Genomic DNA, 21,391 nt, shown 5'->3' on the forward strand with positions numbered 1-21,391 from the left:
GGACTGCAGGGAGACATCCCCTCACCCGCGTCAGAAGGGCTGGGGCAAAAGACAGTACCACCTTGGCGAGGATGTGGAGAAAAGGGAGCGCTCACACCCCCCCTGGTGGGAACAGGCATCAGTGCAGGCACCGTGACGAGCAGTGTGGCGATGTCTCACATGGCTGCAAACGGCCTTGCGGTATGATCCAGCAATCCCACTCCTGGGTGTGGCCCCAGAAGACACAGGGATTCAGAGACGCCTGTGCCGCTGTGTTTCTAGCAGCACGACTCACAACAGCCAGACTGTTCTTAGGTGTCCAGCACTGGAGGGATGCAGAAAATGAAACACGCACAATAGAATACGTGATTGGTTGGTTGATTGATTAATTTGAAAGGCAGAGTTACAGAGAGGTTTTCTGGTTCATTCCCCACCACTCCCCCAAAAAAGGCTAACCCGACCTGTTCCAAACCCCAGTACCCAGGAGTGTCAGTGAGTTCCATAGGCGTGCCTCGTTTGGCCTGTCACTACCTCCAGCTCCCAAGCAAGCCAGGAGATAGTGCAGTCCCACAGGGTTGAGCTCACATCTCCTCCACGGAATCTGCTTTATCCTTTCGTCCACAGAGAGATAATTTAGGTCGAGACTGCTTTATTTATTTTTGTCATAATGAATAATGTTGCTACTATCTGTTACCTCAATGTAGATTCTGTTTGCATTTCCCTGATGACTGATGCTCTGCACTGGGCCTTGGTAAACCGTCTTTGTGGAAATGTCTACTCAGATACCTTGCCTCTTTTGAAGTTGAGTTATATCTTTAAGACAAAGATGAAATGATCAATAATCTCAATCTAATGGCACACAGAACTGTGCACCCAAGCATGAGAGAACTCCAGTTCTTTCCTTACGCAAATGGTGTGTGCCAGAATGGAATTTCCATTGGCCTAAACTGTGCTTCAAGGGAATCCCATGGCTGTACAAGCATACCAGACAGGATCAAAGATTGAAAACCAGTGACTTCGAACACCAAGACAGGGGCAGGGGTGGCTGTACAGAAGGGCACCTGCCAGTAGGTGTGTGGGCTGGATAGTAGGTTGGTTGGGTTGAGCTGGGCTTCAATGCCCATCGACACGTGCTAAACAGGATGTGGGACAGACTTGACAAGCCTGTGGTGCGTACTGGCAAGCATGGGAACCAGGGTAGGGGGCAGAACTGGTGGGGGTTAGGGGAGTCACCCCAACTAGGCTGCAGCTCCAACCGGTTTGCGTGAGGACCGAGTATGAAGTGGGCAGGATCGAACTGGACTACAACACCCGTTGGTTCACGAGGAAGACAGGGCTGGAAACAGAACGAACCCAGCAATCCCAACGACCAGCATGAGCATAAGCTGATTGGTGTGACGGACGGTGTCGGACTCTGTACTAGCAAACTTGCGCAAGAATCAGGTCTGGGATCATCTCAGATGAAGTTTCTTTGGAAATCCCTCCAACTGAACTGCTGATCTTAGAACCCCAACCATGAAGAGATTATCAGCCAGGGGTTTCTGAATAGGGTTCACTGTGATTGGAACTGAGAGATTGGCAGCAATCCAGAACTGATGAACCATTAAAACTGTATGAGCAGGACCCTCAGAGCGCGCCTCCCGTTGGGGATCTGGGATGGGTGGGAGGTTGGGTGGGGCTTTTCCCTTTGTTTTTTTCCCTGACCCCAGATACAAGGTAAAATGATATTGATGTGGAAACAATGGTATTACCCACTTTCAAAAAAAAAAAAAAAAAAGAAAAAGAAAACCAGTAACTTAAGCTCCTGTCTCAGAAAGGAAGAATAAGAACAGCAAACCAGGCCAGAGGAAGATAGGAGAAATCAATGAAGTGGAAGTCAAATGTGCAATAGAAAAAGGGGGGAAAAAATCCGTCTCTGAAAAGATTGGTACAACTGATGAACTCTCATGAAGCGGATTTTTCGTAAATAGAGGAAATATTTGAGGAAGGGGGAAGGGCCACAGGCATTAGAGATAAATAAATATATATAAATAGGTTCATATATATGTGTGTGATGTGTTCATGGCATGTCATTTGCTTGCAAGAGACACACAGGCTTCTTGCAAAACACAGCTTCGCAGAAGCTAACAGGAGGAGGGACGGGACGCTGTGAGGAAACTGCTCACGCACGGTCGGCCTTCTGGAGGGAGAGCGTAGGCCGCGGGAGCTGCTGGCGGATCCTTCCAGGGAAAGCCGCCTGACTGGCTTGTCTCTGCTTGTCCTCTGCTTGCTTGCCTTACTGCGCCAAGCTGTGGGTCTCGGCCCACCTGTGCCTGTCGTACCACCTTCTCCGTGACCGCCGTGGGGTGTGACAGCCTGAGGAAAGGTCCTCCAGCTCCGTGTGAGTTGTATTTTTTTTTTTCTCTCATGGATAGGTGTTGAATTTTATCAGATGCTCTCTTCAACTGTTGGGATGATTGTAGTTTTTCTCCTCTTTTCTTGCATTAATAGGATAAACCAAGTGACCTGATTTTAAAATGTTAGGCTTACTTTGGATTCCTGGAAGAAACCCATGTGGTCACAATCCATTGTATTGCCCATCTATCACTGATTTCATTTATGAATGTTTGTCAAGGGTTTCTGGCATGTGTGCTTGCAAGGATCATGGGCCAGTATTTTTCTTTTTTAAAAATGTCTTTGTGGGCCTGATGCGGTAACTTAGTGGCTCAAGTCCTCACCTTGCATGTGCCGGGATCCCATATGGGCACTGGTTCATGTCTCAGCTGCTGCACTTCCCATCCAGCTCCCTGCTTGTGGCCTGGGAAAGCAGTCGAGGACGGCCCAAAGCCTTGGGTCCCTGTGTCTATGTGGGAGACCCAGAAGAAGCTCCTGACTCCTGGCTTCAGATTGGCTCAGCTCCATTGCAGCTGTTTAGGAAGTGAACCAACAGACTGCAAGGTCTTTCTGTGTTTCCCCCTCTCTGCAAATCTTTTTTCCAATGAAAATAAGTCTCCAAAAAGTCTTTGCATGGTTTTGGTGTAGGATTTTATAACTCCCTTTTGAAATATTTGGTATAGTTCACCAGAGAAAAACAGAGAAAAACTCCAGAGAAAACTGTAGTTTTCTTTATTGGAAGGTTTTTAAGCTGTGAACTTCAAACTGTAGAGCCAACCAGGTCTGGGGCTTTTGGAGTAACTCTTCGGTCTGAGATGTCAAATACATTTGCATAAACATGTTTGCCTGTGTTTTTTTGTTTGTTTGTTTTTTAATCACTTTAGTGTCCATGGAATCTGTATGACATCTTATTTTTAAAAAATGGTGGTGGCATTAATAAAGATGGATTTGTTTGAAAGGCAGAGTAAGAGACAGTTTGCGGGTAATGTAGAGTGAGAGAAAGAGGAAAAGAAAAAGACAGAGAGAGAGAGATGTCAGTCTGCTGGTTCAATCCCAAAATGGGCACCACAGCTGAGGCTGAGCTTGGACCGGGAATTCCATCCAGATCTCCTGGGTGGGTAGCAGAGGCCCACATCTTCCCAGGGGAAGATGGGTAAGCCATCTTCCGCTGCTTTGTGGAACATGCTAACGCATATTAACCGACACCGAAATGGAAATGCCAGCATCACAGATGCCAGCTTCACAATGCTGGTCCCACCTCCTTTAATTATTTATTTAGAGAGAAAGATCTTCCACCTACTGGTTCATTCCACAAATGGCTACAACAGCCAGAGCTGAGCTATTGCAAAGCCAGGAGCCAGGAGCTTCCTCCAGGCCTCCATGAGGACATGGGGCCATCTTTCTCCAGTTTCCCAGGCACACCAGCAGGGAGGCAGATCTGAAGTGGAGCAGCTGGGACTAGAATTGGCACCCATATGGGAAGCCACTGCAGGAGCTCAGCGTGCAGCCACAGTGCAGTCCCCATCTTTTATTCTTTGAATAATTTGCGTCATCTCACTTTAATCAATCTAGGTAGAAATTTATTAATGGTTTTGATGTTTTGGGTCATTTGGAATTGAATTATTTAGTTGCTAAGTGTTATTTTTTGCTTTTGATTGTGAAGTACTATTTAAGAGATCAGATGCAATCCTGAGAACACAGTGCTATTCCCCACTTCCCTGCCTCCCATCCTCCCGCTCCTTCTCCTGCCTGTCTGTTTTGTTTTTTTTTTTTTTTTGCCTTTGAGATAACATACTCTAGACTTGCAGCACAATAGAAGGCTTAATATTTTCCTGAGTACGAAAGTTAATAAGGAAAAAAGGCCTTATTTAGTGGGAACACAGACAATGGCTATAAGCCATGGTTGAACAGACAAAAATGACCATTCCAACATTTACAGAAAATGCTACACATAACTGTTTCATAAACCTTTTTGGTTTTGTTTTGTTTTGTTCTTTTAACCTTTGTCAGGGCAGCAGTTAAAGATGTTGTACTGATATGGCTGTAATGATCTCTGATTACTTTCCGGTTGTTTTTATGTAACTCTGTCTGCTTCTGTGAAGGTCAGAAAGCCCAGCCTGGCCCTTCAGTCTGCCCAGACAAGCTGTGGTTCACCGGCGGGGATGTCCCATGTGCACCTGCCAGCACACTGGCTGCTTATGGGACCGGGCTGCCTGGTGGGTTTCTGTGCTCTCGGCTCCCGAGGAGGCTCTGTGTTTGTGTCTGGGAACTGCTGGAGGAAGAGGGGTTTTGTTTGTTTTGGAGAAATAGCTTTTTATTTTTATTTTTTTGCTCTTGGTTCCATGTTTTAAAAATCACGTTGTCTGCATTTCAAATTAAGTGAGTGTTGAGGAAGGTCATTTTTTTTTTTTTTTTTTGCTGTTTTAAAAACAAACCAACAGGTTTTCAGAAGCTCTCAAAGTCCTGAAGCTACCGTGCCATACCAACTGGCTGTGTCCTCCTGATGACTCGAACCCTTGATGTAGTGAGACGCTTCTCTGCATGAAATGTCTTGGATGTACTTGCCTGATGCCACCCCGGGGTCTTCCCGATGGCACCTGCACCCCCATTCCAGCTCAGCTAGCAAAAAGTCGCCTCTTGGGTGTTTTGGGGCCACCTGCCTTTGGCAGGGTTTTCCCTGCAAGTTCATTTCTGCCATCCTGCTCGCTTTTTTACTGTCTATTATGGCTCTTCTAGACATTTTGAGTGTTTTTTTTTTATTATTTGTTTATCTGGAAGGCACAGAGAGAGTGCTTCCATCTGCTGATTCACTCCCCGAATGGCTACCACTGCCCTGCCAGCCAGCCTGAAGCCAGGAGCCCAGGTGGAATTCCATCGTGGCAGCTGCGGCTTCCAGGGTTCATCTTTGCCCATGCCACAATCCCGCCCAAGGTCCCTCCCTGCCCCCCAGTCAGGAAAGGACTCACTTCTCACTCTGTACGTGACAAACCCAAGAGTTCTGGGTGGACACGTCTAGTGTTTTCCTTTGTTCTAGTGGAATCTGAAAGGCAGCGTGCTGGCAGTCAGAGGAGGAGACCCCGAGTGTGCTGTCAGTTGACTGAGCCCACTTCCATCCCACGTGGCTGCACCTGCTGGGGCTGGGGCTGCCCAAGCCAGGAGCCGGGCACTCCCTGCAGGTCTCCTGCACGGGCTCTTCTTCCAGGCGCCCTCGCAGGTTGGAACCCGGGCTTAAAGCCAGGCACTCCAGTGTGGGGTGTGGACGTCCAGGTGGCGAGCATCTTAAGTTACACCGCGCACCTGCCCGCATTTCTTTCCTCATTATGTTTGTGGTGTTGTCTTTCAATGCTTTGAGTGTGAGGGACATAATCATAAAACAATTTTTTAAATGTTCTATTTTTTTTTTTGCTAATTCTATCGGACCAAACTTCTTATTTATTTCTGTTGATTTAAAAAAAAAAAAAAGCATTTATTTTAAAGTGGGAGGGAGGTCTTCCACCTGCTGGTTCACTCCCCCAGAAGGCTGCAGCAGCTGGAATTGGGCCGGACTAAGGCAGGAGCCAAGGACTGCGTCCAGATCTCTCTGCCTGAGTGGCAGGGCCCAAGCACTTGAGCCGTTTGCCAGAGTTTTTGCCAGCCACCTACCTGCAGGGGACTGGATCAGAAGTGGAGCAGCTGGGACCCCAGTGGGTTGCCCATCTGATATGATGCTAGCATTACAAGCAACACCCTCAACTTCTGCGGCCAGCCCCCTGTTGGCTCACGTCCTGAGGCTGGGAGTCGTAGTTGCTGGGGTTTAGTATGTGGCTTTTATGCTACTGGACGGTGGTTCTCACATTGCTTTAAAGATGGAGCAGGTGTTTGGCCCAGCAGCTAGGATGTCCCTGCTCCTTATCAGGGTTCCTGGGTCTGTTCCCATCTCCTGAGCCACTTCCTGCCAACACAGATCCCAGGGGCAGTGGTGGTGGCTCGAGCGACTGGTTGCCTGCCATCCCTTCCCCCCACCCTACTCCGCCCCACTGCCTGGCTTATGTGGGAGAGCTGGGTGGAGTTGTCAGCTGCTGGTCTGGGCCAGGTCCAGTGCAAGCTCTTGCTAGCATTTGGGGAGTGAGCCATTGAGGTGAGCGCATGCTATCTCTTAATTTTCAAATCAACAAATGTTTTTTTTTTTAATTGTTGAATTTTTTTTTTTACATAGTAGTTACTTCTAATGTTTGCCTTTTTGAAGCTTATTCTTAAAATCTGAGAGGCAGACAATGAATGTCCCAGCGGCCTCATGCTCTGAGAGCCAGTGCCCACAATGGCCAGCATGGGGTGCGGCAAGGCCAAAAGCCAGGAACCGGGTTTGGATCTCCCTTAGGGGGCAGGAGCCCTGAGACCTCCCGGAGTATGCAGTAGCTGGAGCTGGCCATTCAACGCAGGCAGTGTGTGACGGGACGCACTGGGCCTCCAGGCCAGCATCCATCCCTGGAGTGTGCTTCTCAGTTCCTCAGAGATGAGTCCACAGTGCCTGTGCCTGATCTGCTGACACCTGCAAGGCATGTCTCCCGCTGAGTACCATGTGTCCCACATGTCCCACTGAGCGCCATTGTCCCACAAGCGCCACGTGTCCCACTGAATGCACTCTGTATCAGTGAATTTCCCTCTGCTTTGCCCTGGACCCGGCTGGCCCATGCTGCCACCGAGTACTCAAGTCCTGAGTGATGTCAGCTGCAGCCACCCAGGGGCCGCGTCTCCAGGGTTCCCAGGGCCCCAAGCAGGTAGCCCCGAGCAGGTACTCCAGCTCCCGCCCTGTGGCCCAGGGCCTCCGTGACTCTCTGTTTATCCTCATCTCTTAAGGATCAAAGAGCCTATTGGGTTCCCCTTCTCTGTGCCCCCATGGCCGAGATGAATCCGGATGGGCACTCCGGCACCCCAGCTCCCTTGGATCAGGTAGCAATGTCTTATGTGAGCCATCTTCTGCTGTCAGAAAAGACAGGGAACTTCTGGAAGTTTGGGAAAAAGAGAATTAAAACCATGAGTTTCTGCCAGGTTTTTGTTGTTGTTTGTAGCATGTGGACAGTATTTGTCAGGTCAAACAAGGATTAAAGAAAGAAGAATTCCACTTTTCACAGTTCCAAATATGTCAATTTAACAAGTGATTTCAAAGCAAATGTCATGAAAGAGGGCCACTCCCACGCTGGCTTTCCTGGGCCTCTTCTGGGGCTCTTGGTGGCAGGGGGCTCCCAGGCCCTGGGGGGCAGGAACAGGTGGGGCATCCCAATCATCCGTCGGCAGGCCTGGGACATGGCACAGCTTGGTGCATGGTAGCACCCTGATAGAAGCTTCTGGAACAAGTGTGCTGTGATCTCTAACATCTTGCACAGTTGTGAAGCTCGGCGAACCTCATCTGAGTCATGTGACTCCTTCGTCTCTATTCACCTTATTCCTGGCTGACAGCTTGCTGCTAGCATGAGCCCTTGCTGGCTGCACACAGCTCGAGACCACAAGGCTCGACTGACCCCAAGTGAAGGCGAGTACGTCCTGGCTGGAGCCTCCCCAGTCCAGTGTACATGAAGGCATTGGTGTCGGGTGCAGCGAGAGGCAGGCGTGGGCTCCCACCATTGGGGCCGTGTATACCTCCTCTCTGCAGCCTTCGCCCCGTGCCCTGATGGCTTCCTTGTGGTTCATCCGCTCTGCAGCTGTGTGTCAGGTGTCCAGAACATTAGGAACACACAACGGCCAGCATCCAGACATGATATCAGGCTGTGTAAATGGCCAGCGAGATGCAGCAGCCCCGTGGCCCCTTGAGGAAACTGGACCAAGACGGGGTGGAGTGAAGGGTGCTGGGGACAGGTGCCCAAGGACTTGAGCCACTCTCCCAGGATATCAGCAGTGAGTTGGAGCAGAAGTGGTGCAGCCAGGATTTGAACTGGTGTCCCCATGGGCTGCCAGCACTGCCGGTCCCTGTCCTCTGACTTTCTATACCATGGGAGGAACTTTGGAGGAGGAAGCAAGCCCTCAGGCCTCAGCTAGCACTGTGCATGAAGCTGTGAGATGCCTGGGGCCAAGTGCTGAGCTGGGACAGCTGGGCACTGGGCGGGGATAGCCAGGAAAGTGGGTGGCACAGCCGCTTAGGAAATTGGCTTCTTCGCCAGCTCCTGGGACATTATGGGAGTCTGAGCAGGTGGGTACATGGCAGGTGAGGTGCTACTGGTGCTGTTGGTGTGAGGTAGTGTACTGTTCTAACAGGGGGTTCCCTTCTTTCATTCGCAACACACACTGAAGAACCTGCCCATTTAGTAAATGAGCAAAACCGACTCAGCCCCTGACCTGCATGAGGCTTCCGGTCCAGTGAAGACACAGCTTCCACTGGGGCTGGCGCTGTGGCACAGATGTTAAACCACTGCTTGGGTCGCGTGTATCAGGTTGGAGCCCTGGCTGTTCCGTGTGAGACAGCGGGAAGCAGCATGCGGTGGCATGAGTCTGTGGGCAGCTGCCACCCATGGGGGACCTGGTTGGAACTCCTGGCTCTTAGCTTCCACCCAGCCCAGCCCTAGCACAGTGGCCACCTGGGGAATGAACTAGTGGGTAGATCTGTCTGTCTCTCCCCCTCCCTCAATTCCTCCCTCTGCCTTTCAAGTATATTATCAGATAAAGCAGTCACAGACACAGGTAAAAACTACGAAAGGGAAGGGACTGGCGTGAAGGGAACGTTCCATGTGTGCAGTCTGCCATCGGGGGAGAGTGACGACAGGGGGACCATGCAGAGGGGAGCAGTGTGTAGGCGCCTCACAAGGCAGCCTGCCATGGCACAGCCACTACTGGAGATGGGGGCAGGGGCTGCTAGGGTCCCCTGGCAGCATTTGCTGAACCTTGTGGCAGTGTTGAGATTTGACGGTACATTCTAGAACCTGGTCCTGGCTCCTCCTGGGGTTGCCCCTCCTCTGCCCAGCAAGGATTAGTAGCTACTTCAGCATCCTGTGTCCTGAGCACAGGGTGCAACCAGGGCACAGTCTGAGGGCGCCCCCACCTCTGCCTTGTGGGCCACTGGAGAGAAAGCTGGGCTTCAGCACCCTCGGGGCACTCAGGTCAGGAGCAATGCTGAATGCCAGGCAGCTGGCATGGCTCTCCTGTGGAGCCTGTGCCAGGGCACGGAGGGTTGACACAGTGGATGCTGGCTGGCAAGGCAGGGGACGGGGAGCTTGAAGATGTGTTTCAGGCATCCACTCTGGCCACTGGGGACGGGTGAGGAGTGGGGTGCAGAGCCAGGCTGGCACAGGTCAAAGGGAGCATTCCTGGGGCTGCCATGCGGCACAGTCAGGTGGGAGAACCGAGGAGGTCAGGGGGACTCCAGGCCTAGGGCCCCCGTGACCGATGGAGGTGGACCTATGGAGAGCAGCAGCTGAGCTGCGCAGTCTGTGGGGCAGTGTGCAGGGCCGGCCGCTGGATGCTCCTGAGCCACCTTCAGGGGGTTCCCGACTGCATCACATGTCGGGGAACCCAGCATTGGGGTTGGGGTTGGCATTGGCTTGAAGGTGGAAGTGGCATATAACGTTAGTAGATTTAAATGCATCATGTTGTCAGGGCCACATTTCACAGTAACTGCTGAGAAGACCACGAAGTTGAGATGTGGCATGAGCACAGAATATACGCGTCATTGATATGGCTCAGTCTCATTAATGATATTTCACATGGTTCATGTGTTGAAGTGTTTTTTGACGTATTAGGTTAAATGAAATATTAAATATTCCACCAACTTGGCCTGGTGTGATGGCTCAGTGGCTGGATCCTCCCCCCTTGCAAGTGCTGGGATCCCATATGGATGCCAGTTGGTACTCCAGCTGCTCCACTTCCCTTCCAGCTCTCTACTTGTGGCCTGGGAAAGCAGTAGAGGATGGACCAAAACCTTGAGTCCCTGCACCTGTATGGGAGACTCGGAAGAGACTCCTGGCTCCTGGTTTGGATCAGCTCAGCTCCAGTTGTGGCCAGTTGGGGAGTGAACCAACAGATGGAAGATCTTCCCGTCTCTGCTTCTCTCTACGGATCTGATCTGCCTTTTCAATAGAAACGAATTAATCTTTAAAAACAATCCACCAACTTTTGAGTCATTCTACAAAATTTCATTACATTTGTGATTCAAGTATCTTTTCCCTGACACTGTTGGAACATTGATTATTTAAAAATATACGTATTTATTAATTCGAAAGGCAGAGTTGCCAAGAGATTGAGAGGGAGAGAGGCTTCCATCCGCTGGTTCCCTCCGACTGGCCAAGGCCGGGACCAGGACTTCCCCTGGCTCTCCCACGTGGGTGACAGAGGCCCAGGCTGTTGGGCTAGCTTCCACTACCTTTCCTGGGTTGTTCACTGGGTGGATGGATCAGAGATGGAGCAGCCAGGACTCCAGCAGGCGGAGGCTTCGCCCACGGGGTGCTCTTGCCAGCTGTGCAGTATCGTGTGGTGTAGCTGCCCTCTGTGGACACTTGTTCCTGAGCTTGTGGGACGAAGGTGACTCTAGCACACAGGCCTGCATCGGAGTGGTCTGTGTGAAGTAAGTGACCGCCTGCGGGCTGCTGGCTGCGGGGAGAAATCAGCGTGTCTATTGCACTAGCACCCGCAGGGGAGCGCGCGCCAGGAGCACGCACCGGTGGGACCTGCAGTGGCCAGTATTAATCAATTTCTATTACATTGATCACCAGCACTAAGGGTGCAAATCCTGGGGTTTTCATAAATTATGAATCCTTTTCTGTTAGAACAAAAAGGCAAAAGAAAATTTATCAATGATAAGAATCTGAGAATCAGCATCATTGAATTTTTTTTTTTTTTAATAAATAAAGGCATTGGCGAGCAAAGCCACACTGCTTTCCCTGGATTTTGGTTTCTGGGCGGGTGGCCACTGCAGGCGCACTCAGGTTTCGGAAGGGGATTCTGTGAGGGCCGAGTGACGGGGGCATCCGGGGCAGAGGGATTTCTGCGTCTGTGGCTGCAGAGCCAGGGCCCAGGTCCCTGTGTGCCACACAGACAAACGATGCCTCCGTGGACCGCTTGGGCTGGGCGGGCTGCTGGCCCTGAGCTGCTGCTGCCTCCGGTGTCCTCTCCACTGGCTCACCCATCTGCTTTGAGACCTGACCACCCCCAACCCATGCCTTTGTTGCTGTTTTAGATGGAGAGAGGATGAGGAGCAGTCTGCGGACACAGCCTGAGAGAGGGTCTCGGGCAGAGCCACATGTCCACGTGGCCACCGTGGATGGGAATGGGTCAGGATGGCCAGCCCCTCCTCCTGCAGGAATAGCAGTTAGATTTGGCAAATCTCCAAGGCGGAGGTTCGTTTTATAGCGGACAAGAGGACTGTGGCCACTGTGCTTTCTGTCGGTTCCTCAGTTGAGCAGGTGGGAGCCGCAGGTGCATGCCCCCCCACCCCGCCCCACGTGCAGTCACCTGCGATGGCCACAGCTGGGTCCCTCCCTGCAACTGCTGACCTGGCCCTGTGGTTTTGTTTCAGGAAGGGTTCTCACTCATTGGCAGCCGGAGCTGGTTGAAGATTGTGAGACGTGTGGACTGTCTGCTCTTTGGAACCACGGTAAAGGCAAGCTTACACGCGCTGGCTGCTGCCTGCCCTTCTGTGCACCTGGAGGGGTGGGGCTGGGAGAGGTTCCCTCCCTGGAGGACACGGTAGGTGGGGAGGACACACGTGTCCAGCAGAGTTTGCATCCTGAGCCACATTCAGACCCAGGGCTGTGGGGTGACAGCCTGGGCAGGTGGTGGAGGCTGAAGGAGCTGACTGAGCTGCGGGGGTGGGGAAGCACACGGGGACTCCCCCGGCTGACATACCTGTGCTGCCCTGGGTTTGTCTTCTGCAGCTTTTTATTTTCCTCTTTAACATTAAAAACTGAAAATTGTTTGCTCCGCAGCTGGGTTAAACCTGGGGCTGGGGCACTTGCTCCCAGCCTTGCTGTGTGATGCTGGCAGAGACCAGGACGCCCGGGTAACTGCTGCTAGGCCTGAGGCATCCCCACCTGCAGCGCCCCGGCCCTGCTGCCAGCACGGGCATCGTGTCTGGGGGAGGACCGCCCGGTCCTAGGCGGCTGAGAACACACCGGTCACGTGGCAGTCCCATGCACCCCACTCCGTGGGCGGAGCGTGGGTCAGGTCCCACTCTGCTGTGCAGGCTTTGACTTCTCTTGGGTCTAACTGCAGCTTCCACCCATGAAGGGTAAAGTAAAACTCACCGTGACTGCAGTGTACACCCGGCTGCCTTTCGGAGTGGGTGCCACAGCCAGCAGGTATCTGGGCGCAGGTCAGAGTCCATCTGCGGTCACCCTTGTGCAAAGCACCGTTCCTGCTCACTGAGGAACCTGGGAACAGGTGCTCACTTCCTCTGGCTTCACGCCACTCACTGCCAGTCATCCTGGGAGGGTCTGCCTCGTACACCCGTTCCATGGCCCATGAGGGAATCACGGGGCAGCCGGCCGGTCCCTGTGTGGTGGGATGCAGGCACTAAGCAGCCTGCCTGTGGCAGGGACCATCTGTGACAGTGGGGACCTGGTTGCCTATGATTCCCCACCAGGAACACAGTACCGAGTCACCTTTATTGGGAAAGTGGAGACACACACACATGTGTCCCTCAGCCTCTGGTTCGCCGCCACCCCCCCAAGGAGGCTGGCTAGGGTCAGGGCCAGGTGGAGGCCAGAGTTGGGCCCTAGCCAGTTCTCCCACACATGTGGCAAAAAGTGCTGCCTCCCGTATGGGGTAGCAGAGCTGGGATCCAGAGTAGAGCTCAGATTTAAACACCCGCCCCTGGGTGTTCATGTCCCGCACTCGAAATGGCCAGGTCCCTGTGCCTGGCCCCCACGCATGGTGCCCCAGCCGCTGTGCCATGTGCGGCAGGGAGTGATGATCATGTATGAGTCTATGCTGTGCCGTGGCGACAGGGCACCAGCAGTGTATGTGGGACCTCCCTCAAGAATGGCATTCCTCCAAGTTCCAGCTACTTACCAGTTTTTTAAGTTCAGCCTCCTTTTAAACAAGATAAGGTAATTTCTGTTGATTTTTTTTTTTTTAGGAAACTAAATTTGAAAAAAAATTTTTTTTGGAAAGGCATATATACAGAGAGGAGGACAGATAGAGAGGAAGATCTTCCATCCGCTGGTTCACTCCCCAAGCGGCCACAATGGTCGGAGCTGAGCCAATCCAAAGCCAGGAGCCTCTTCTGGGTCGCCCACATGGGTGCAGGGTCCCAAGGCTTTGGGCCGTCCTTGACTGCTTTCCCAGGCCACAGGCAGGGAGCTGGATGGGAAGTGGAGCTGCCGGGATTAGAACCGGCACCCATATGGGATCCCAGTGCATGCAAGGTGAAGATTTAGCCATTAGGCCATTATACTGAGCCCAGGAGATTTTATAATCTGAAAGCAACTTAAATTTTTTTTTCTTACTACTTTCCCCACCTTGCCATACAGTGCTGACCTCCCAGGGCGGTGAGGTCCTGTGTATGCTGCTCAGACCCCCTTCCACTCATTGTCTGGTACAGAGAACAGTGCCGGGGTGCAGGAAAGGGGCCCCGTGCACACAGCACAGCCTGCCTGTGAAAACCTTGTAGCTCTGGTGGGAGGCAAGGCTGGACATAAGCTTCCTGGGCGTGCCCATCATGTTTGGCCCCATGGAAAGTCCACTCACGTATGAATGCAGCCCCTGGGGGTGGGGCCGTCTTGTTCCACCCCATGACACCCCCGCATCTCCCTCTTCTCTGACCTGATCCCTGGCTTTGCAGGATGCATGATGCCTGATGAGGACCAGGCATGTAGCAGTCGCAGTGTGTGTGTGTCCCACGTGCCTTGCTCGGCCACTGTGAACCATGAAAGGCCTGCCCTTCTTTCGCTCGGTACTGATGAGTGAGTGCTGGCATAAAGCTGGCCCGGGGCCTCCGGCACTGCCGGCAGGGTAGCACCCTTCCTTCTTACCAGTGTCTGCACCACAGGTGAGGCTGCTGGCCCCGGGCCTGACTCTGATCTGCCCCACAGAACAAGAGCCGCATGTTCCGGGTGCAGTTCGCTGGCGAGTCCAGGGAGCAGGCGCTGGCCAACTGCTGCAGCTGCACACAGAGCCTGGCCCAGTATGTGCCCGTGGACATCCCCGGCCCTGTGCTGCTGGCAGGGGACAGCCAGGAGGACGGTGGCCTGGAGTGCAGGCCACTTCAGCAGGGAGTAAGTAGCCATGGGCATGACGAGGGCGTCTTCCCCAGGCCTGCAGGTGACCTGGATGCTAGCTCAACTCTGGTCATGTCATGTCAGCCCTGAGCCACTAGATGGAGGCCAAGCATGAAGCATGGGGCTGTGGAGGTGTGGCCCGGGGACCCACAGCTCCGGGAACGCCCTGTCTTCTCACTGTGGGCACCTGGGCAGCTCAGTGTGATCAGCTCCGGTAGCTGACACCAGAGCTAACACGGGCACAGTCCTGGGGCCTCCACAGCTCCCTGGGCAGGCTGTGGGCTTCCCTCGGGGGTGGGGGGTGGGGAACAAGGCCAGCCTTCCACTGCAAGAGTGACAGAATGTGAGGGAAACTAAGATCCCAGACCACCTGTGCCTGCCCTGTGGGCTTCATGGCCATCCCCAGGGCTGACGGGGAGAGACACACAGCCCAAGGCACTGTGTGCAGATGCAGGCACAGCTGCATGGCTGGGGTCAGTGCTGTAGCTGCCTTCAGCCTCAGCATGCTAGCCAGCCTGGCAGTAGCCATTGCTGCCAGGGTTGGGTGGCAGGGCACGCCCATGGCTTTCTGTGAAAGTGAGGATACCTCTGAGTGTGGCTGTGGGCAGGACGGGGAGAGGGGTAGGGGTGGCAGCTGGCATGCAGCAGCCTGCATGCGGCTCTGTCCTCGTAGGAGAAAAGTTGTCTCCGGGCTCCCTCCCAGCCCTGGGCTGGCAGCCCCTCCGCCCACCCTACCCGGGCTCTGTTAGTTTTGCTGTGGGCAAGTGACTCCCCAAAGCTGGTTCCCCCATCCCTGTGTCCCACTGTCTCCCTTAACCAAAACCACTCACACACCCAGTTTCGTCACCAGCACTGAGACTCTGACCCAGGTGAACGTGGGTTCACAATGTAGGCCACAACGACTGTGAGCAGGCGCCACGCAGCTTCCTGCGGGATGTGCTGTTTGCCAAACAGACTTGGTGCTTTGGAAAGCACCTCCCCTGCCACATGCCTCTTGAGGCCCAGCTGCAGGTCCACACACTGCACACCTCCGTGTCGGGGCCCGGGTGGCCTGCCATAGGTGCTTCAGACGAGGAAGGCAGGGCATTCCTGGCACACATGGCAGAGCCCTGGCTGCAAAGGCTGTTCCCAGGTGGCTAGCTTGGCAAACCCTAAAAAGTGACAGGAAACCTCCCTGTCTTCTTTAAAATTTATACTTATTTGAAAAGCAGTTACACAGAGGGCTTACTGGCTGGTTTACTACCCACATGGCCTCAACAGCCAAGCCCAGGAGCCTCTCCTAGGTCTCTCATGTGGGTTCAGAAGCCCAAGAACTTGGGCTGTGGGTGATGGGGTCACCTCCTTTCCCCTCCCCTCCCCAGCCTTTCCTGGTCTCCACCGACATCTGAGTGGACACAGCCACACAGCATGCCCCAAGACCTTGGTCACTGGTGTTGAGATGGATCTAGGTTGGACTCATGGGTCTGTTTCCCTGGGGCTGGGACCTTGGGCCAGGAGGGCAAGGCTGGGGCACAGCAGAGCATGCCCAGCCCCACCCCCCAGCCTGCAGGACACAGAGGGCATCATTCCTGACTGCGCTGGACGCCAGTGTCTTCCTCATGTAGGGGTAGCTTCCATTGGGGCACACCTGGGAGTCCTGTGGGCACAGCCCTCTGGCCGGGTCCAATGGCCTCGGCACGAGGTTGGGGTGTTGCTCCTGGGCTGGGGAGAACGCAGGCCCTCCCGCTGTGCTCCTGTACCCAGGCATGTCACTTTCCAGTCCCCACCACTCCCTTCTTTCCAGGTACACTTCATCCCACCTTACTTTGAGTTTTTCCTGGCTCATACTTCTGTTCTCACTTTTCTGCAGGCGTTTCTCAGCCGAAGGGCTTCCAAGGCAACCTCACTTCCTGCCTGCCACCCCACCCCCAGCAGGGGTGGAAGGGCAGGGGCAGAGGTGTGGCTCCCGTGTGCAGTGCCCACCATGCCCCCCAAGAGGTGCCCAGAGCTGGGGCTGGACCCACATGGCAGCTATGCTGTGGTGCAATTCTGAGCACCACGTTAACATTGGGGTTCCTGGCCTGCTCCAGCCCCTCACTGTTGTGCCCTTGTCTGCCTGGAGGGGGCAGCGGGCCCTGAGTCTGCAGCCCTCATCTTTCCCGAGGATCCCACCGTGCAGATGCAGGGGCTGGCACAGCCCTCCTGTGCTTCCTGCCTACCTGCCTACCACTCCCATCCCCCTCCCCGGGCAGCCCTCCCACGGCAGGGCTCTCCATCCCCAGTCTCGCCCACTGTCGGGGGCACAGCAGCCCAGATGGGTTGAGTGAAGATGGCGGGCAATTGCACAGAACCAGCTCCTTCGGAATGGCTAACGTGAGATGAAATAGAACCTTATTCCTTGAGGGACCCTCTCTAGAGACAGAGGCGAAGTGCTGACTCCCCCGCAGTGGTGCCTGCAGGCTGGGAGCTGGCCCCGGGCCAGGGGCACTAACGCCCAGGACCCCAGCGGCCAGCCTTCTGCTGACAGCTGCCTCCTCTCCACAGGAACGCACCTGTCTGCCCACCCTGTGGCAGTGGGGTTGGGGTGGGCAGCAGTCCTGTCTCCTGATTCTGCTGTTTTCCTGCAGGTCCAGCAGAACCCAGGGCAGCGGGTGTGTGGGATGGAGGGCCCGAGCGGGCCAGGAACAAGCACCTCCGTGCCGCAGCTCGCTCAGGTAGCACTGAGGCCCGTGTTCCCTCTTCCAGCCCCTGGGTGTGCCTGTCTGTTCACGCCCTGACGGCCCCCTGTGGGAGACGGTGCACACAGACCAGTGCTGGCCCGGGTGCCAGCCTTCCTAGCAACCAGGGCAGGAGAGCTTCCCCGTCACCCTTCCCAGAAGGGAGGGAAGCCACCAGATGCCCTTCAGGAACGAGGTGGTCCGGAACCATTCTGACAGCCAGATGGGCCTGGGGTTGGACCCAGGGCTCAGGCAGGCACCAGGGCCCAGCTGTGAAGGCTGGTTGGCGCCCTGCCTGCTATGGTTCCTCTCCTGTGAATGCTCGCTGCAGGAAGGCTCCATGGGCAGCACTACCGGAGCTCCTGGCCTCAGGCCAGCCACAGCAGCTATGGCCATGTGGAAGGCCTGCCACCCTGCCTCTCGAGGGCATCTTAAAAACCATCCATCCTTGTTGTCTCCCATCCAAGCAGATGGACCCTGCAGCCTTCCCTCCAGCTTTGCTCTACCAGTCTTGCTAGGTGAGCCTCTGCTGGCTGTGTCCCGTCCACGTCCTTCACCTGGGGTGGGGAACTCAGAAGCTGAGGCCCAGATCCAGGGCCGACTTCCTGATGCCTGCGTGTGCATGGCGCCAGGGAGAGCCCAGGCTGCCGAGGACACGAGAGGCAGGGAGCAGTGAGGGCGTGGCGGCGTGCGAGGGTCTGACTGGCCCAGCCTGGAGCAGTGCAGGCCTGGGCAGAGCCCCTGGGGCTTGCTCCTTAGGAGTACTCAGTCTCCCGATCTGAGCACCTGTCCCCCCTGGTGGCAGAGCTGAGCGCCTGTGACCCCACTACACCAGCGCACACAGAAAGCCGCCACAGCCTAAGTGCTGCGTCACAGGGTTTGCCACCGCCAGCCACGCCTGGCAGTTGCCACAGGCACTCCCGCTGCCTCAGCACTGCTTCCCAGGGAAGCCACGCGGCAGCCTGTGGGGCTGCTTGTCACCGAGCCACGTGCCAGATTCGGAAGGATGCTCCTGGCAGCAGCTGCCTCCACAGAGGCAAGGCCCAGGGCGCTTGCGTCTGGTGTCTGTACCTTTGGGCACAATCCTGAGCGGATCTGGATCTACAAAGTGAATCCATCAGAGAAAGGCAACACAGCAGCCCCGCCCCTCTCCCTGTGCCAGAGGACATGATGCTCGGGGCTGGCGCACCCCCCGGCCGCTGCTGACCTGACGCTTCCTGAGGCTGGGGAGCTGCAGGCAGCAGGTGATTGGGGAACAGGCTCCCCATGTTACTGGTCATGGCAGGCCAAGGCCGGGAAAGGGGTGGGGGAGGAGAGTGAAACCACAGGCTCAGAACGGCTGAAGCTGAGAAACGAACGCTAATGAGACCGAGTGCGGGAGAGTGGGGAGCAGCGGGGCCTGTCGGGAACAGCACACGCTTGCACTGGGAGCCAAGAACCCCGTTCCCCACAGCCCCGTGTGAGTGTCAGTGTGGCCACCCACATGTCCTCTAGTTAGGTGCCACCCAGCATCACCTCTGGGTGAGGACCCATGTCCTGGAGCCAAGTGGTCTCTGTGCTCAGTTCTCAGACAGTCCACAGCGTGTGGAAGAGGCACAGCTGGGAGGCAGTGAGGTCCCGGGTGCCAAGTCCCCAGCTGGCACTGCAATGGAAAAGGACAGATTGTCCTGACTGCAGCAGGAGATTACAGAGCCTGCCTGCCCCTCGGACACACCGACCCCTTGCCGGGTCCTGTCTTCTCATCCCATGCCTACGACCTGCAGCTGGCAGGATGCACAGTGCTGGGGGAGCCCTGTGCCAGTCCCCTGCTGCGTGCAGAGCCCTCACCTGCTCCCTTCTCCCCCTACAGGCCATCCTGGCCTCAGAGGAGCTGCCCCTGGCCTACCACCAGACTCCGTGGGCTGCGGAGGAGCTGGGACCCTTCCTGCGCCAGTGCCTCCTGGACCAGCACTTCCCGGCGTTCGTGGAAGACGTGGAAAAGGAGCTGAGGAAGCTGTTGGGGCCGAGCAAGTAACGCCCCCTGTATGTGTGTCACCTAAGGAACAGCTGAGTACTGGCATAGGCTTCTTTCAGAAATTAAAGAAACTGGAATAAGGAATATTATGTCAAACACCTTTTATCAATGTTTTATTTTTAAAAACTGGTGAATCCACATTTTTTTTTTGTACATCATTGCACTTCAACAGTTACACAAACACATGCATCTACAAGGTACGTACCGCAGGAGGGCCTAGTCAGTCCAGCCATGGAATCTACCGTCAGTCATTACGTCAGTGTGAAAATACAGTGTCAAACCGAAAAGTCTAAATAGAGTTGCATAGAGTATCACCATGCGAACACATTTCCAGGTCATTGGAAACAAAAGGTAAATTATAAAAGTTTGCTTTGATTGAATGTACAGTAAGGTCTAACACATCAGTGCAAAAAGGATTTGAGAATTTACATGTTTAAACAAACAAAAAAAACCACTTCAGAAAACAAGCATACGTCTACTTCCTTAGTCCCCCCGTGGACTGCTCCAGCCCCTTGGTGGAGTCGCAGGGTAAGCCCTTAGCATGAGCGGCAGTTTGGACTACCCTCTGTATGTGCCACCACTGCACAATTTCCTCATGGTAACATACAATAAAGGATGAGTATCAGCAGCTTAAAAAGGAAACAAGCATTTACTTGATTTTGGATTTCTCCCACCCCCCCAAAATATAAATATATAGATCTATATATTTATATACTGTATATATCTGTAGGTTTTGCTGTCCTTTACAAAAAATGGCCACTAGATGGCAGCAGTGCGCTTTAGAGCTCTGCCAATTTAACAGCTGCATTAAGTGAAAAATGGCGCATGCACGGTCTGACCCCAGAAGGTCAATTTTCACTTCTGTCTCAGTGTTTTAACAAAGGAAAAAAAGCAACATTCACAGCACATCAAGCCCAAAATAGCGTACACCTCCTACACTGAAGCACTGTGTAACATGTACCTGGCTAGGTCCCCCTTACAGGAGAGGCTACGTAAGGCATGCTTTAGACAGTCATCGTGGTGCTGCTCACTTGAGGGGGGACGACCAGGGCGGCCCAAGCGGGAGATTTAGCAGGTCACGTTGCCCCCAGCTTCAGGAACCTAAAGACTGCAGAGAGAGAGGGACGTTGAGAGACCACTTTCACTGCCCCCAGGGACAAGCACACATGTTGTGACACTCAGCTGCTGCAGCTCAGGGACCTGGCGGCCTGACGTCGGCTCTGCACGTGTCTGCCCAGCCCTCAGAGCAAACACAAGGAGGCTAACACCACAACAGCAAGGCGTACTCCCTTGGAAGGCACTGGAGCAGTGGACATCACACGGCCTGACAGCCTTGACGTGACTGGGCGGCAGCACGGCTGGGCACACGGGGCCGGCTGCTGGGGCCGTGGAGGGAGCACCCAGCAGCTCAGTCAGTAGGCATGCACCCACACCACCTTCCAGGCTCCTGCAGGCACCCATACTTACATGAGAAGCAGGTACTTAATTTGTGTTTCTCTGGCGCAGATTTTTATCTTTGTGGTTGTTCGTCGAGTTGGTTTTCCTGTGGAGGACACAGGCATGAGCTGAGTGAACCGAACACACGGAAACTCGACCTCGCACTTCCTGCCCTCCCCTGGCATGGCAGCACGTGCATGCGCACATACATACACACACACACGCACGCCACATCCCTCCCCTGGTCTCCCCTGGGTCCCAGGGACTGATGCAAGCATCACTTCATCCTTGCAAAGCCTGAAGCCCCCATTATGTCAGCTTCTCTTCCCCACATGCTGCACGTAAGCACACAGGCCATGAAGAACGCTCAGCTCCAGGGCTGTCGGCTGTCTGCATGGCCCTGCACGTGGGTGGCCAGGACACAGCTGCAACCCCACCTCCCAGCAGACCCACAGCTGCACCCAGGCGGTCCTGTCCCCGCTCACTCCTGGGTGCCTCCACCTGGCTGACGTGAAGATGCCCCAATCCCCCCAGCAGTGCAGCACTTACATGGGCCCAGCTGGTTCGTCATCTGCACGTGTCCGGGTTGAGCATGCGCCAGGTGAGGGAAGAAAGGAGACAGCTGTTAAGATTCTGCCCAGAGACGAGGGGCCGAGCACACTGCAAGTGGCAGACATGGCTGTCAGAGCAGCAGAAGGCCATTCCGTCTGAGG

At 54.6% G+C, this 21,391-nt stretch overlaps 2 protein-coding genes across 4 annotated transcripts in view; one reads left to right on the forward strand and one right to left on the reverse strand.

Moving 5' to 3' along the window:
* REC114 (REC114 meiotic recombination protein) overlaps positions 1–19,262 on the forward strand; it is a 75,972-nt gene extending 56,710 nt beyond the window's left edge. Inside the window, exons 3-6 of one of the 2 annotated variants that reach the window (XM_058665455.1) lie at positions 11,831–11,914; positions 14,346–14,528; positions 17,138–17,224; positions 19,077–19,262. In XM_058665455.1, coding sequence (XP_058521438.1) covers positions 11,831–11,914; positions 14,346–14,528; positions 17,138–17,224; positions 19,077–19,241 — 519 coding nt within the window. In that variant the 3' untranslated portion in view covers positions 19,242–19,262. The remainder of the gene's footprint in view (positions 1–11,830; positions 11,915–14,345; positions 14,529–17,137; positions 17,225–19,076) is intronic. The other variant, XM_058665456.1, reaches the window with a different exon arrangement.
* A 63-nt stretch (positions 19,263–19,325) lies between these two features.
* The window catches only part of NPTN (neuroplastin), a 56,221-nt gene continuing 54,155 nt past the window's right edge, over positions 19,326–21,391 (reverse strand). For both annotated transcript variants that reach the window (XM_058665453.1, XM_058665454.1), the window contains 3 exons: positions 21,228–21,249; positions 20,709–20,784; positions 19,326–20,349 (listed from right to left, as the gene is read on the reverse strand). In XM_058665453.1, coding sequence (XP_058521436.1) covers positions 20,724–20,784; positions 21,228–21,249 — 83 coding nt within the window. In that variant the 3' untranslated portion in view covers positions 19,326–20,349; positions 20,709–20,723. The remainder of the gene's footprint in view (positions 20,350–20,708; positions 20,785–21,227; positions 21,250–21,391) is intronic.

The sequence above is a fragment of the Ochotona princeps genome, chromosome 6, assembly GCF_030435755.1.
Source record: "Ochotona princeps isolate mOchPri1 chromosome 6, mOchPri1.hap1, whole genome shotgun sequence".
NCBI classification, from domain to species: domain Eukaryota; kingdom Metazoa; phylum Chordata; class Mammalia; order Lagomorpha; family Ochotonidae; genus Ochotona; species Ochotona princeps.